This window comes from Pseudophryne corroboree, assembly GCF_028390025.1.
Source record: "Pseudophryne corroboree isolate aPseCor3 chromosome 3 unlocalized genomic scaffold, aPseCor3.hap2 SUPER_3_unloc_1, whole genome shotgun sequence".
Lineage (NCBI taxonomy): Eukaryota > Metazoa > Chordata > Amphibia > Anura > Myobatrachidae > Pseudophryne > Pseudophryne corroboree.
This window is the reverse complement of record NW_026967493.1, coordinates 5,472,037-5,487,358: the sequence shown is the minus strand read 5'-3', so window position 1 is coordinate 5,487,358 and position 15,322 is coordinate 5,472,037. Positions and strand designations below refer to the sequence as shown.

Below are 15,322 nucleotides of genomic sequence, written 5' to 3'. Positions count from 1 at the left end.
GCTGTACAGCCTCTTCTCCCCTATATAATAATACCGCATATCAGTGTGTGCCGGGAGCTGTGTTATCCCCCATCATATATCACTGTACAGTCCCCTCTCCCCTATATAATAATACCACATATCAGTGTGTGCCGGGAGCTGTGTTATCCCCCATCATATATCACTGTACAGTCCCCTCTCCCCTATATAATAATACCACATACCAGTGTGTGCCGGGAGCTGTGTTATCCCCCATCATATATCACTGTACAGCCCCCTCTCCCCTATATAATAATACCACATACCAGCAGGGGCGGATCCAGAAAAAAATTACAGGGGGGGGCACCATAAGGGGCGTGGCTTCGTTGGAATGGGCGCGGCTTCGTTTGAATGGGCGTGGTATTGCAGGAAAAGACTACCTTATACCCCAGTTTTGCAACCTGCACGCCCAGACGTTGGCCACCACAGGAAAGAAAAATAATCCTGATTCATGCCCCTTACATTATTTGTCATTTTTCCTCCTTATAGTAATGCCCAGTATACATTATTCCACATACTGCAATGGCCCTTAGACATTATTCCACACACAATAATGCACATGACACAATATGCACACACTGTAATGCCCCAGACACATTATGCCACACACCGTAATGCCTGTGACACATTATGACAGGAATCGCAATGCCCGTTATACATTATGCTACACACTGCACTGCCCCTGATACATTATAGCACATACAATGTCTGTGACACATTATGCCACACACTGCAATGACCTTGAGACATTATACCACAATGCCCGTGATATAGTATACCATACACCGTAATGCCTGTGACACATACCGCAATGCCCGTTATACCCTATGCCACACACCGCAATGCCTGTTATATATTATGCCACACTGCAATGACCCTGAGACATTATACCACATACCACAATGCCCGTGATATAGTATACCACACACCGTAATGCCTGACACATTATGACACACACCGCAATGTCCGTGATACATTATGCCACACACTGCAATGACCCTGAGACATTATACCACATATCACAATGCCAGCGATATAGTATACCATACACCGTAATGCCTGTGACACATTATGACACACACCGCAATGTCCGTGATACATTATGCCACACACCGTAATGCCCATTACACAATAAGTCTTACAGTAAGGCTTCTAATTACTTTTCGAATACCTGCTCGTTGTCAGGGGTTTCATGCACTGGGTGTCATGCTCGTTGCCAGGGGTTTCATGCTCTTGGTTCCATGCACGGTGCCAGGGGTTTTCATGCTCAGGGTGTCATGCTCGTTGCCAGGGGTTTCATGCACTGGGTGTCATGCTCGTTGCCAGGGGTTTCATGCACTGGGTGTCATGCTCGTTGCCAGGGGTTTCATGCACTGGGTGTCATGCTCGTTGCTAGGAGGTAGTCCTTGTTGCTAGGGCTGTGCTCCCAGTGCCACATATGTCCCCAGTGCCAGATATTCCCCCACGGTGCCAGGTACTCACATGCCCCCAGTGCCAAATATAGCCCCCCCCCATGTGCCAGGTACACATATACCCCCAGTGCCAGATATTCCCCGACAGTGCCACATATGCCCCCAGTGCCAGATATCGCCCCCCCCCCCCCAGTGCTATATATGCCCCGAGTGCCACATATGCCTCAGTGCCAAATATTCCCCCCCCAGTGCCACATATGCCCCCAGTGCCAGATATCCACCCCCAGTGCCACATATGCCCCCAGTGCCAGATATCCCCCCCCAGTGCCATATATGCCCCCAGTGCCAGATATTCCCCCCAGTGCCATATATGTCCCCAGTGCCAGATATTCTCCCCCCCCCCTCCCTGCCAAATATGCCCCCAGTGCCAGATATTCCCCCCAGTGCCATATATGTCCCCAGTGCCAGATATTCCCCCCCCCCCCCCTGCCAAATATGCCCCCAGTGCCAGATATTCCCCCCCAGTGCGTCCCCCCCTTCCTCCGCCGCCGCCGCTGCTCCCCCCCCCCCCGCTCCCCTGCTGTTAGGAGGGACACGGAGGGCACAGGGCACAGTGCACGCCTCCCTGTGTCCCTCCTGTGTCTCCGGCGGCCGCGGGTCACTGTAATAATAAGAATTTACTTACCGATAATTCTATTTCTCGGAGTCCGTAGTGGATGCTGGGGTTCCTGAAAGGACCATGGGGAATAGCGGCTCCGCAGGAGACAGGGCACAAAAAAGTAAAGCTTTACTAGGTCAGGTGGTGTGCACTGGCTCCTCCCCCTATGACCCTCCTCCAGACTCCAGTTAGGTACTGTGCCCGGACGAGCATACACAATAAGGGAGGCATTTTGAATCCCGGGTAAGACTCATACCAGCCACACCAATCACACCGTACAACTTGTGATCTAAACCCAGTTAACAGTATGATAACAGAAAGGGCCTCTTAAAGATGGCTCCTTAACAATAACCCGAATTAGTTAACAATAACTATGTACAAGTATTGCAGATAATCCGCACTTGGGATGGGCGCCCAGCATCCACTACGGACTCAGAGAAATAGAATTATCGGTAAGTAAATTCTTATTTTCTCTATCGTCCTAAGTGGATGCTGGGGTTCCTGAAAGGACCATGGGGATTATACCAAAGCTCCCAAACGGGCGGGAGAGTGCGGATGACTCTGCAGCACCGAATGAGAGAACTCCAGGTCCTCCTTTGCCAGGGTATCAAATTTGTAAAATTTTACAAACGTGTTCTCCCCCGACCACGTAGCTGCTCGGCAGAGTTGTAATGCCGAGACCCCTCGGGCAGCCGCCCAAGATGAGCCCACCTTCCTTGTGGAGTGGGCTTTTACAGTTTTAGGCTGTGGCAGGCCTGCCACAGAATGTGCAAGTTGAATTGTGTTACAAATCCAACGAGCAATCGACTGCTTAGAAGCAGGTGCGCCCAACTTGTTGGGTGCATACAATATAAACAGCGAGTCAGATTTTCTGACTCCAGCCGTCCTTGAAATGTATATTTTTAAGGCTCTGACAACGTCCAACAACTTGGAGTCCTCCAAGTCGCTAGTGGCCGCAGGCACCACAATAGGTTGGTTCAGATGAAATGCTGATACCACTTTAGGGAGAAAATGCGGACGAGTCCGCAGTTCTGCCCTATCCGAATGGAAGATTAGATAAGGACTTTTATAAGATAAAGCCGCCAATTCAGATACTCTCCTGGCAGAGGCCAGGGCTAGTAACATAGTCACTTTCAATGTGAGATATTTCAAATCCACCTTTTTCAATGGTTCAAACCAATGGGATTTGAGGAAATCTAAAACTACATTTAGATCCCACGGTGCCACCGGAGGCACCACAGGAGGCTGTATATGCAGTACTCCCTTGACAAAAGTCTGGACCTCAGGGACAGAGGCCAATTCTTTTTGGAAGAATATTGACAGGGCCGAAATTTGAACCTTAATGGATCCCAATTTGAGACCCATAGATAATCCTGATTGCAGGAAATGTAGGAAACGACCCAGTTGGAATTCCTCCGTCGGAACACTCCGATCCTCGCACCACGCTACATATTTTCGCCAAATGCGGTGATAATGTTTCACGGTGACTTCCTTCCGTGCCTTAATCAAGGTAGGAATGACTTCTTCTGGAATGCCTTTCCCTTTTAGGATCTGGCGTTCAACCGCCATGCCGTCAAACGCAGCCGCGGTAAGTCTTGAAAAAGACAGGGACCCTGCTGTAGCAGGTCCCTTCTCAGAGGTAGAGGCCACGGTTCGTCCGTGAGCATCTCTTGAAGTTCCGGATACCAAGTCCTTCTCGGCCAATCCGGAACCACTAGTATTGTTCTTACTCTTCTTTGCCGTATGATCTTCAATACCTTTGGTATGAGCGGCAGAGGAGGAAACACATACACTGACTGGTACACCCAAAGAGTTACCAGTGCGTCCACAGCTATTGCCTGTGGATCTCTTGACCTGGCGCAATATTTGTCCAGTTTCTTGTTGAGGCGAGACGCCATCATGTCTACAATTGGTCTTTCCCAACGGTCTATTAACATGTTGAAGACTTCTGGATGTAGACCCCACTCTCCCGGATGAAGATCGTGTCTGCTGAGGAAGTCTGCTTCCCAGTTGTCCACGCCCGGGATGAACACTGCTGACAGTGCTATCACGTGATTCTCCGCCCAGCGAAGAATCTTGGCAGCTTCTGCCATTGCACTCCTGCTTCTTGTGCCGCCCTGCCTGTTTACATGGGCGACCGCCGTGATGTTGTCCGACTGAATCAACACCGGCTTTCCTTTCAGGAGAAGTTCCGCCTGGCTTAGAGCATTGTAGATTGCTCTTAGTTCCAGAATGTTTATGTGAAGAGACTTTTCCAGACTCGTCCATACTCCCTGGAAGTTTCTTCCTTGTGTGACTGCTCCCCAGCCTCTCAGGCTGGCGTCCGTGGTCACCAGGATCCAATCCTGAATGCCGAATCTGCGGCCTTCTAATAGGTGAGCCTTCTGCAACCACCACAGAAGTGACACCCTTGTCTTTGGTGACAGGGTTATTCGCAGGTGCATCTGCAGATGCGACCCTGACCATTTGTCCAACAGATCCCTTTGGAATATTCTTGCATGGAATCTGCCGAATGGAATTGCTTCGTAAGAAGCCACCATTTTTCCCAGGACTCTTGTGCATTGATGTACTGACACCTTTCCTGGTTTTAGGAGGTTCCTGACCAGATCGGATAACTCCTTGGCTTTTTCCTCTGGAAGGAAAACCTTTTTCTGAACCGTGTCCAGAATCATTCCTAGGAACAGCAGACGAGTTGTCGGGATTAAATGGGATTTTGGAATATTCAGAATCCACCCGTGTTGTCTTAGCACCTCTTGAGATAGTGCTAAAGCTGTCTCCAGCTGTTCTCTGGACCTTGCCCTTATTAGGAGATCGTCCAAGTATGGGATAACTAATACGCCTTTTCTTCGAAGAAGAATCATCATCTCGGCCATTACCTTGGTAAAGACCCGAGGCGCCGTGGACAATCCGAACGGCAGCGTCTGAAACTGATAGTGACAGTTTTGAACAATGAACCTGAGGTACCCCTGGTGTGCGGGGTAAATCGGAACGTGTAGATACGCATCCTTGATGTCCAAGGATACCATAAAGTCTCCTTCTTCCAGGTTCGCTATCACTGCTCTGAGTGACTCCATCTTGAACTTGAACTTTTTTATGTAGAGGTTCAAGGACTTCAGATTTAGAATAGGCCTTACCGAGCCATCCGGCTTCGGTACCACAAATAGAGTGGAATAATACCCCTTTCCTTGTTGTAATAGGGGTACTTTGACTATCACCTGCTGAGCGTACAGCTTGTGAATGGCTTCCAACACCCTCTCCCTTTCGGAAGAGACGGTTGGTAAAGCAGACTTCAGGAAACGATGAGGAGGATCCGTCTCTAATTCCAACCTGTACCCCTGAGATATTATCTGCAGGATCCAGGGGTCTACCTGCGAGTGAGCCCACTGCGCGCTGTAATTTTTGAGACGGCCGCCCACTGTCCCCGAGTCCGCTTGAGAGGCCCCAGCGTCATGCTGAGGTTTTTGCAGGAGCCGGGGAGGGCTTCTGTTCCTGGGAAGGAGCTGCCTGTTGGTGTCTCTTCCCTCTTCCTCTGCCTCGTGGCAGGTACGACAAACCCTTTGCTCTCTTATTTTTGTAGGAGCGAAAAGGCTGCGGTTGAAAGGTCGGTGCCTTTCTCTGTTGGGGAGTGACTTGAGGTAAAAAAGTGGATTTCCCGGCAGTAGCCGTGGCCACCAAGTCTGATAGACCAACTCCAAATAACTCCTCCCCTTTATACGGCAAAACCTCCATGTGACGTTTTGAATCCGCATCGCCTGTCCACTGTCGTGTCCATAAGGCTCTTCTGGCTGAAATGGACATAGCACTCACCCGAGATGCCAGTGTGCAAATATCCCTCTGTGCATCACGCATATAGATAAATGCATCCTTTATTTGTTCTAACGACAGTAAAACATTGTCCCTATCTAGGGTATCAATATTTTCAATCAGGGATTCTGACCAAACTACTCCAGCACTGCACATCCAGGCAGTTGCTATAGCTGGTCGTAGTATAACACCTGCATGTGTGTATATATTCTTTTGAATAACTTCCATCTTTCTATCTGATGGATCCTTAAGTGCGGCCGTCTCAGGAGAGGGTAACGCCACTTGTTTAGATAAGCGTGTGAGCGCCTTGTCCACCTTAGGGGGTGTTTCCCAGCGCGCCCTAACCTCTGGCGGGAAAGGGTATAATGCCAATAACTTTTTTGAAATTATCAACTTTTTATCAGGAGCAACCCACGCTTCATCACACACGTCATTTAATTCTTCTGATTCAGGAAAAACTGTTTGTAGTTTTTTCACACCATACATAATACCCTGTTTTACGGTATCTGTAGTATCAGCTAAATGTAACGTCTCCTTCATTGCCAAAATCATATAACGTGTGGCCCTACTGGAAAATACGTTTGAATTTCTACCGTCGTCACTGGAATCAGTGCCTGTGTCTGGGTCTGTGTCGACCGACTGAGGCAAAGGGCGTTTTACAGCCCCTGACGGTGTTTGAGGCGCCTGGACAGGCATTAATTGATTGTCCGGCCGCCTCATGTCCTCAACTGACTGTTTAAGGGAAGATAAACCATCACGTAATTCCACAAATAAAGGCATCCATTCTGGTGTCGACCCCCTGGGGGGTGACATCTGCATATTTGGCAATTGCTCCGCCTCCACACCAATATCGTCCTCATACATGTCGACACCCCGTACCGACACACACCGCAAACTCACAGGGAATGCTCTAATGAAGACAGGACCCACTAGCCCTTTTGGGGAGACAGAGGGAGAGTCTGCCAGCACACACCACAAAGCGCTATATATACAAGGGATATCCTTATATTAAGTGCTCCCTTATAGCTGCTTTAATATATAATATATATATATATATAGCCATTAATGTGCCCCCCCTCTCTGTTTTACCCTGTTTCTGTAGTGCAGTGCAGGGGAGAGACCTGGGAGCCGTCCTGACCAGCGGAGCTGTGACAGAAAATGGCGCCGTGTGCTGAGGAGATAGGCCCCGCCCCTTTTTCGGCGGGTTCTTCTCCCGCTATTTTTCCAGTCAGGCAGGGGTTAAATATCTCCATATAGCCCCTATGGGCTATATGTGAGGTATTTTTAGCCTTGTATAAGGTTTATATTTGCCTCTCAGAGCGCCCCCCCCCAGCGCTCTGCACCCTCAGTGACTGCCCAGTGAAGTGTGCTGAGAGGAAAATGGCGCACAGCTGCAGTGCTGTGCGCTACCTTATGAAGACTGAGGAGTCTTCAGCCGCCGGTTTCCGGACCTCTTCACGCTTCAGCATCTGCAAGGGGGTCGGCGGCGCGGCTCCGGGACCGGACTCCACGGCTGGGCCTGTGTTCGATCCCTCTGGAGCTAATGGTGTCCAGTAGCCAAGCAGCAAATCCACTCTGCATGCAGGTGAGTTTACTACTTTCCCCCTAAGTCCCACGTTGCAGTGATCCTGTTGCCAGCAGGACTCACTGTAAAGAAAAAAACCTAAACTAAACTTTCTCTAAGCAGCTCTTTAGGAGAGCCACCTAGATTGCACCCTTCTCGTTCGGGCACAAAATCTAACTGGAGTCTGGAGGAGGGTCATAGGGGGAGGAGCCAGTGCACACCACCTGACCTAGTAAAGCTTTACTTTTTTGTGCCCTGTCTCCTGCGGAGCCGCTATTCCCCATGGTCCTTTCAGGAACCCCAGCATCCACTTAGGACGATAGAGAAAAAGGAAGTGCTCACGAACGGCACTTCCTTTATGAGACCAGCGGCCACCGGAGACCCAGGAGGGACACAGGAGAGGCGCGCACTGTGCCCTCCGTGTCCCTCCTAACAGCAGGGAGGAAACGAGACCGCAGACTGACATGCGGACCCTCGTCCGCATGTCAGTCTGCACTAAAAATGACAGGGGGGGCACGTGCCTTGGTGCCCCCCCCCCCTAAATCCGCCACTGCATACCAGTGTGTGCCAGGAGCTGTGTTATCCCCCATCATATATCACTGTACAGTCCCCTCTCCCCTATATAATAATACCACATATCAGTGTGTGCCGGGAGCTGTGTTATTCCCCATCATATATCACTGTACAGCCTCCTCTCCCCTATATAATAATACCACATATCAGTGTGTGCCGGGAGCTGTGTTATCCCCATCATATATCACTGTACAGTCCCCTCTCCCCTATATAATAATACCACATATCAGTGTGTGCCGAGAGCTGTGTTATCCCCATCATACTGTATATCACTGTACAGTCCCCTCTCCCCTATATAATAATACCACGTATCAGTGTGTGCAGCAAACTGTGTTATCCCCCATCATATATCACTGTACAGTCCCCTCTCCCCTATATAATAATACCACATAGTGTGTGCCGGGAGCTGTGTTATCCCCCATCATATATCACTGTACAGCCCCCTCTCCCCTATATAATAATACCACATACCATTGTGTGCCGGGAGCTGTGTTATCCCCCATCATATATCACTGTACAACCCCCTCTCCCCTATATAATAATACCACATATCAGTGTGTGCTGGCAGCTGTGTTATCCCCCCATCATATATCACTGTACAGTCCCCTCTCCCCTATATAATGATACCACATATCAGTGTCTGCTGGGAGCTGTGTTATCCCCCATCATATATCACTGTAGAGTCCCCTCTCCCCTATATAATAATACCACATAGTGTGTGCCGGGAGCTGTGTTATCCCCCAACATATATCACTGTACAGCCTCCTCTCCCCTATATAATAATACCACATATCGATGTGTGCCGGGAGCTGTGTTATCCCCCATCATATATCACTGTACAGTCCCCTCTCCCCTATATAATAATACCACATAGTGTGTGCCGGTAGCTGTGTCATCCCCCCATCATATATCACTGATGTAAATGACTTCGACACTGTACAGCCCCCTCTACCCTATATAATAATACCACATATCAGTGTGTGCTGGCAGCTGTGTTATCCCCATCATATATCACTGTACAGTCCCCTCTCCCCTATATAATGATACCACATATCAGTGTCTGCTGGGAGCTGTGTTATCCCCCATCATATATCACTGTACAGTCCCCTCTCCCCTATATAATAATACCACATAGTGTGTGCCGGGAGCTGTGTTATCCCCCAACATATATCACTGTACAGCCTCCTCTCCCCTATATAATAATACCACATATCAATGTGTGCCGGGAGCTGTGTTATCCCCCATCATATATCACTGTACAGTCCCCTCTCCCCTATATAATAATACCACATAGTGTGTGCCGGTAGCTGTGTTATCCCCCCATCATATATCACTGATGTAAATGACTTCGACACTGTACAGCCCCCTCTACCCTATATAATAATACCACATATCAGTGTGTGCCGGGAGCTGTGTTATCCCCCATCATATATCACTGTACAGCCCCCTCTCCCCTATATAATAATACCACATATCAGTGTGTGCCGGGAGCTGTGTTATCCCCCATCATATATCACTGTACAGTCCCCTCTCCCCTATATAATATTACCACATATCAGTGTGTGCCGGGAGCTGTGTTATCCCCCATCATATATCACTGTACAGTCCCCTCTCCCCTATATAATAATACCACATAGTGTGTGCCGGGAGCTGTGTTATCCCCCAACATATATCACTGTACAGCCTCCTCTCCCCTATATAATAATACCACATATCGATGTGTGCCGGGAGCTGTGTTATCCCCCATCATATATCACTGTACAGTCCCCTCTCCCCTATATAATAATACCACATAGTGTGTGCCGGTAGCTGTGTTATCCCCCCATCATATATCACTGGTGTAAATGACTTCGACACTGTACAGCCCCCTCTACCCTATATAATAATACCACATATCAGTGTGTGCTGGCAGCTGTGTTATCCCCATCATATATCACTGTACAGTCCCCTCTCCCCTATATAATGATACCACATATCAGTGTCTGCTGGGAGCTGTGTTATCCCCCATCATATATCACTGTACAGTCCCCTCTCCCCTATATAATAATACCACATAGTGTGTGCCGGTAGCTGTGTTATCCCCCCATCATATATCACTGATGTAAATGACTTCGACACTGTACAGCCCCCTCTACCCTATATAATAATACCACATATCAGTGTGTGCCGGGAGCTGTGTTATCCCCATCATATATCACTGTACAGCCCCTTCTCCCCTATATAATAATACCACATATCAGTGTGTGCCGGGAGCTGTGTTATCCCCCATCATATATCACTGTACAGCCCCCTCTCCCCTATATAATAATACCACATATCAGTGTGTGCCGGGAGCTGTGTTATCCCCCATCATATATCACTGTACAGTCCCCTCTCCCCTATATAATAATACCACATATCAGTGTGTGCCGGGAGCTGTCTTATCCCCCATCATATATCACTGTACAGTCCCCTCTCCCCTATATAATAATACCACATATCAGTGTGTGCCGGGAGCTGTGTTATCCCCCATCATATATCACTGTACAGCCTCCTCTCCCCTATATAATAATACCACATATCAGTGTGTGCCGGGAGCTATGTTATCACCATAATATATCACTGTACAGTCCCCTCTCCCCTATATAATAATACCACTTATCAGTGTGTGCCGGGAGCTGTGTTATCCCCCATCATATATCACTGTACAGTCCCTCTCCCCTATATAATAATACCACATATCAGTGTGTGCCGGGAGCTGTGTTATCCCCATCATATATCACTGTACAGTCCCCTCTCCCCTATATAATAATACCACATATCAGTGTGTGCCGGGAGCTGTGTTATCCCCCATCATATATCACTGTACAGTCCCCTCTCCCTTATATAATAATACCACATATCAGTGTGTGCCGGGAGCTGTGATATCCCCCATCATATATCACTGTACAGTCCCCTCTCCCCTATATAATAATACCACATACCAGTGTGTGCCGGGAGCTGTGTTATCCCCCATCATATATCACTGTACAGTCCCCTCTCCCCTATATAATAATACCACATATCAGTGTGTGCCGGGAGCTGTGTTATCCCCTATCATATATCACTGTACAGTCCCTCTCCCCTATATAATAATACCACATATCAGTGTGTGCCGAGAGCTGTGTTATTCCCATCATATATCACTGTACAGTCCCCTCTCCCCTATATAATAATACCACATATCAGTGTGTGCAGCGAACTGTGTAATCCCCCATCATATATCGCTGTACAGCCTCTTCTCCCCTATATAATAATACCGCATATCAGTGTGTGCCGGGAGCTGTGTTATCCCCATCATATATCACTGTACAGCCCCCTCTCCCCTATATAATAATACCACAAATCAGTGTGTGCCGGGAGCTGTGTTATCCCCATCATATATCACTGTACAGTCCCCTCTCCCCTATATAATAATACCACATATCAGTGTGTGCCGAGAGCGGTGTTATCCCCATCATACTGTATATCACTGTACAGTCCCCTCTCCCCTATATAATAATACCACGTATCAGTGTGTGCAGCGAACTGTGTTATCCCCCATCATATATCACTGTACAGTCCCCTCTCCCCTATATAATAATACCACATAGTGTGTGCCGGGAGCTGTGTTATCCCCCATCATATATCACTGTACAGCCCCCTCTCCCCTATATAATAATACCACATACCATTGTGTGCCGGGAGCTGTGTTATCCCCCATCATATATCACTGTACAGTCCCCTCTCCCCTATATAATAATACCACATAGTGTGTGCCGGGAGCTGTGTTATCCCCCATCATATATCACTGTACAGCCTCCTCTCCCCTATATAATAATACCACATACCAGTGTGTGCCAGGAGCTGTGTTATCCCCCTTCATATATCACTGTACAGTCCCCTCTCCCCTATATAATAATACCACATATCAGTGTGTGCCGGGAGCTGTGTTATCCCCTATCATATATCACTGTACAGTCCCTCCCCCCTATATAATAATACCACATATCAGTGTGTGCCGAGAGCTGTGTTATCCCCATCATATATCACTGTACAGTCCCCTCTCCCCTATATAATAATACCACATATCAGTGCGTGCAGCGAACTGTATAATCCCCCATCATATATCGCTGTACAGCCTCTTCTCCCCTATATAATAATACCACATATCAGCGTGTGCCGGGAGCTGTGTTATCCCCATCATATATCACTGTACAGCCCCCTCTCCCCTATATAATAATGCCACATATCAGTGTGTGCCGGGAGCTGTGTTATCCCCCATCATATATCACTGTACAGTCCCCTCTCCCCTATATAATAATACCACATACCAGTGTGTGCCGGGAGCTGTGTTATCCCCCATCATATATCACTATACAGTGCCCTCTCCTCTATATAATAATACCACATATCAGTGTGTGTCGGGAGCTGTGTTATCCCCCATCATATATCACTGTACAGTCCCCTCTCCCCTATATAATAATACCACATACCAGTGTGTGCCGGGAGCTGTGTTATCCCCCATCATATATCACTGTACAGTCCCCTCTCCCCTATATAATAATACCACATATCAGTGTGTGCCGGGAGCTGTGTTATCCCCTATCATATATCACTGTACAGTCCCTCTCCCCTATATAATAATACCACATATCAGTGTGTGCCGGGAGCTGTGTTATCCCCATCATATATCACTGTACAGCCCCCTCTCCCCTATATAATAATACCACAAATCAGTGTGTGCCGGGAGCTGTGTTATCCCCATCATATATCACTGTACAGCCCCCTCTCCCCTATATAATAATACCACAAATCAGTGTGTGCCGGGAGCTGTGTTATCCCCCATCATATATCACTGTACAGTCCCCTCTCCCCTATATAATAATACCACATATCAGTGTGTGCCGGGAGCTGTGTTATCCCCTATCATATATCACTGTACAGTCCCTCTCCCCTATATAATAATACCACATATCAGTGTGTGTCGGGAGCTGTGTTATCCCCCATCATATATCACTATACAGTGCCCTCTCCTCTATATAATAATACCACATATCAGTGTGTGTCGGGAGCTGTGTTATCCCCTATCATATATCACTGTACAGTCCCTCTCCCCTATATAATAATACCACATATCAGTGTGTGCCGAGAGCTGTGTTATTCCCATCATATATCACTGTACAGTCCCCTCTCCCCTATATAATAATACCACATATCAGTGTGTGCAGCGAACTGTGTAATCCCCCATCATATATCGCTGTACAGCCTCTTCTCCCCTATATAATAATACCGCATATCAGTGTGTGCCGGGAGCTGTGTTATCCCCATCATATATCACTGTACAGCCCCCTCTCCCCTATATAATAATACCACAAATCAGTGTGTGCCGGGAGCTGTGTTATCCCCATCATATATCACTGTACAGTCCCCTCTCCCCTATATAATAATACCACATATCAGTGTGTGCCGAGAGCGGTGTTATCCCCATCATACTGTATATCACTGTACAGTCCCCTCTCCCCTATATAATAATACCACGTATCAGTGTGTGCAGCGAACTGTGTTATCCCCCATCATATATCACTGTACAGTCCCCTCTCCCCTATATAATAATACCACATAGTGTGTGCCGGGAGCTGTGTTATCCCCCATCATATATCACTGTACAGCCCCCTCTCCCCTATATAATAATACCACATACCATTGTGTGCCGGGAGCTGTGTTATCCCCCATCATATATCACTGTACAGTCCCCTCTCCCCTATATAATAATACCACATAGTGTGTGCCGGGAGCTGTGTTATCCCCCATCATATATCACTGTACAGCCTCCTCTCCCCTATATAATAATACCACATACCAGTGTGTGCCAGGAGCTGTGTTATCCCCCTTCATATATCACTGTACAGTCCCCTCTCCCCTATATAATAATACCACATATCAGTGTGTGCCGGGAGCTGTGTTATCCCCTATCATATATCACTGTACAGTCCCTCCCCCCTATATAATAATACCACATATCAGTGTGTGCCGAGAGCTGTGTTATCCCCATCATATATCACTGTACAGTCCCCTCTCCCCTATATAATAATACCACATATCAGTGCGTGCAGCGAACTGTATAATCCCCCATCATATATCGCTGTACAGCCTCTTCTCCCCTATATAATAATACCACATATCAGTGTGTGCCGGGAGCTGTGTTATCCCCATCATATATCACTGTACAGCCCCCTCTCCCCTATATAATAATGCCACATATCAGTGTGTGCCGGGAGCTGTGTTATCCCCCATCATATATCACTGTACAGTCCCCTCTCCCCTATATAATAATACCACATACCAGTGTGTGCCGGGAGCTGTGTTATCCCCCATCATATATCACTATACAGTGCCCTCTCCTCTATATAATAATACCACATATCAGTGTGTGTCGGGAGCTGTGTTATCCCCCATCATATATCACTGTACAGTCCCCTCTCCCCTATATAATAATACCACATACCAGTGTGTGCCGGGAGCTGTGTTATCCCCCATCATATATCACTGTACAGTCCCCTCTCCCCTATATAATAATACCACATACCAGTGTGTGCCGGGAGCTGTGTTAACCCCCATTATATATCACTGTACAGTCCCCTCTCCCCTATATAATAATACCACATATCAGTGTGTGCCGGGAGCTGTGTTATCCCTCATCATATATCACTGTACAGCCCCCTAGTCTCTATATTATAATAATAATAATAATAATAATAATAATAATATATATTACCTTCGCCTAGGAGCTGTCTCACAGAATACATTCGAATCCGATACACATGTACACAGAAACCGTCCACCAGGCCTGACAGAGGCCCCGCCCCCTCTGCGGCGTCACTTGTTACAGGAGAGATAAAAGCTGGGTAAAAAAATCAACGCTGTGTGGGAGCCTACAACAGCATGGCCGCCACGGTCTTTCCTGTGTACACTAAATAATAAAATGTTTTACTCTAGTGGTAACATTGTTACGAATGAGATCACAAGCAGATTTTGCTAATCAGAAGACAGAATTTGTTTTTTTTCCCACAGAAACGAGTCCTCACATCTTTCCATTAGAAGATAGTCAGCTCATCATGTGAATACGTGCTACAAGAAAATGGCCGCCGGTATCTCTAGCTCACTCATTCCTCTCCTCAGTGGTTACACAGTGCTATTAGGATGTGTAATAATAAGTAAGATGACTGTTGTACAGATGAGAGGGAGGCAGCCCCAGCTCACACAGCACGGGGGGTCCTTTGACTGTCTCCATAC

At 47.6% G+C, this 15,322-nt stretch overlaps 1 protein-coding gene across 5 annotated transcripts in view; it reads right to left on the bottom strand.

The window, feature by feature from the left end:
* The window catches only part of LOC134983153 (zinc finger protein 84-like), a 110,049-nt gene extending 95,032 nt beyond the window's left edge, over positions 1 to 15,017 (bottom strand). For 3 of the 5 annotated variants that reach the window (XM_063948894.1, XM_063948893.1, XM_063948896.1), the window contains exon 1: positions 14,805 to 15,016. Coding sequence is in view for 1 of the 5 variants with exons in the window: in XM_063948897.1 (XP_063804967.1) it covers positions 14,805 to 14,835 (31 nt within the window). In the remaining 4 variants the exon portion in view is untranslated. Of the gene's footprint in view, positions 1 to 14,804 lie in introns of all 5 variants that reach the window. The other 2 variants (XM_063948898.1, XM_063948897.1) reach the window with 1 other exon arrangement.
* Between the last annotated feature and the right edge of the window lie 305 nt (positions 15,018 to 15,322).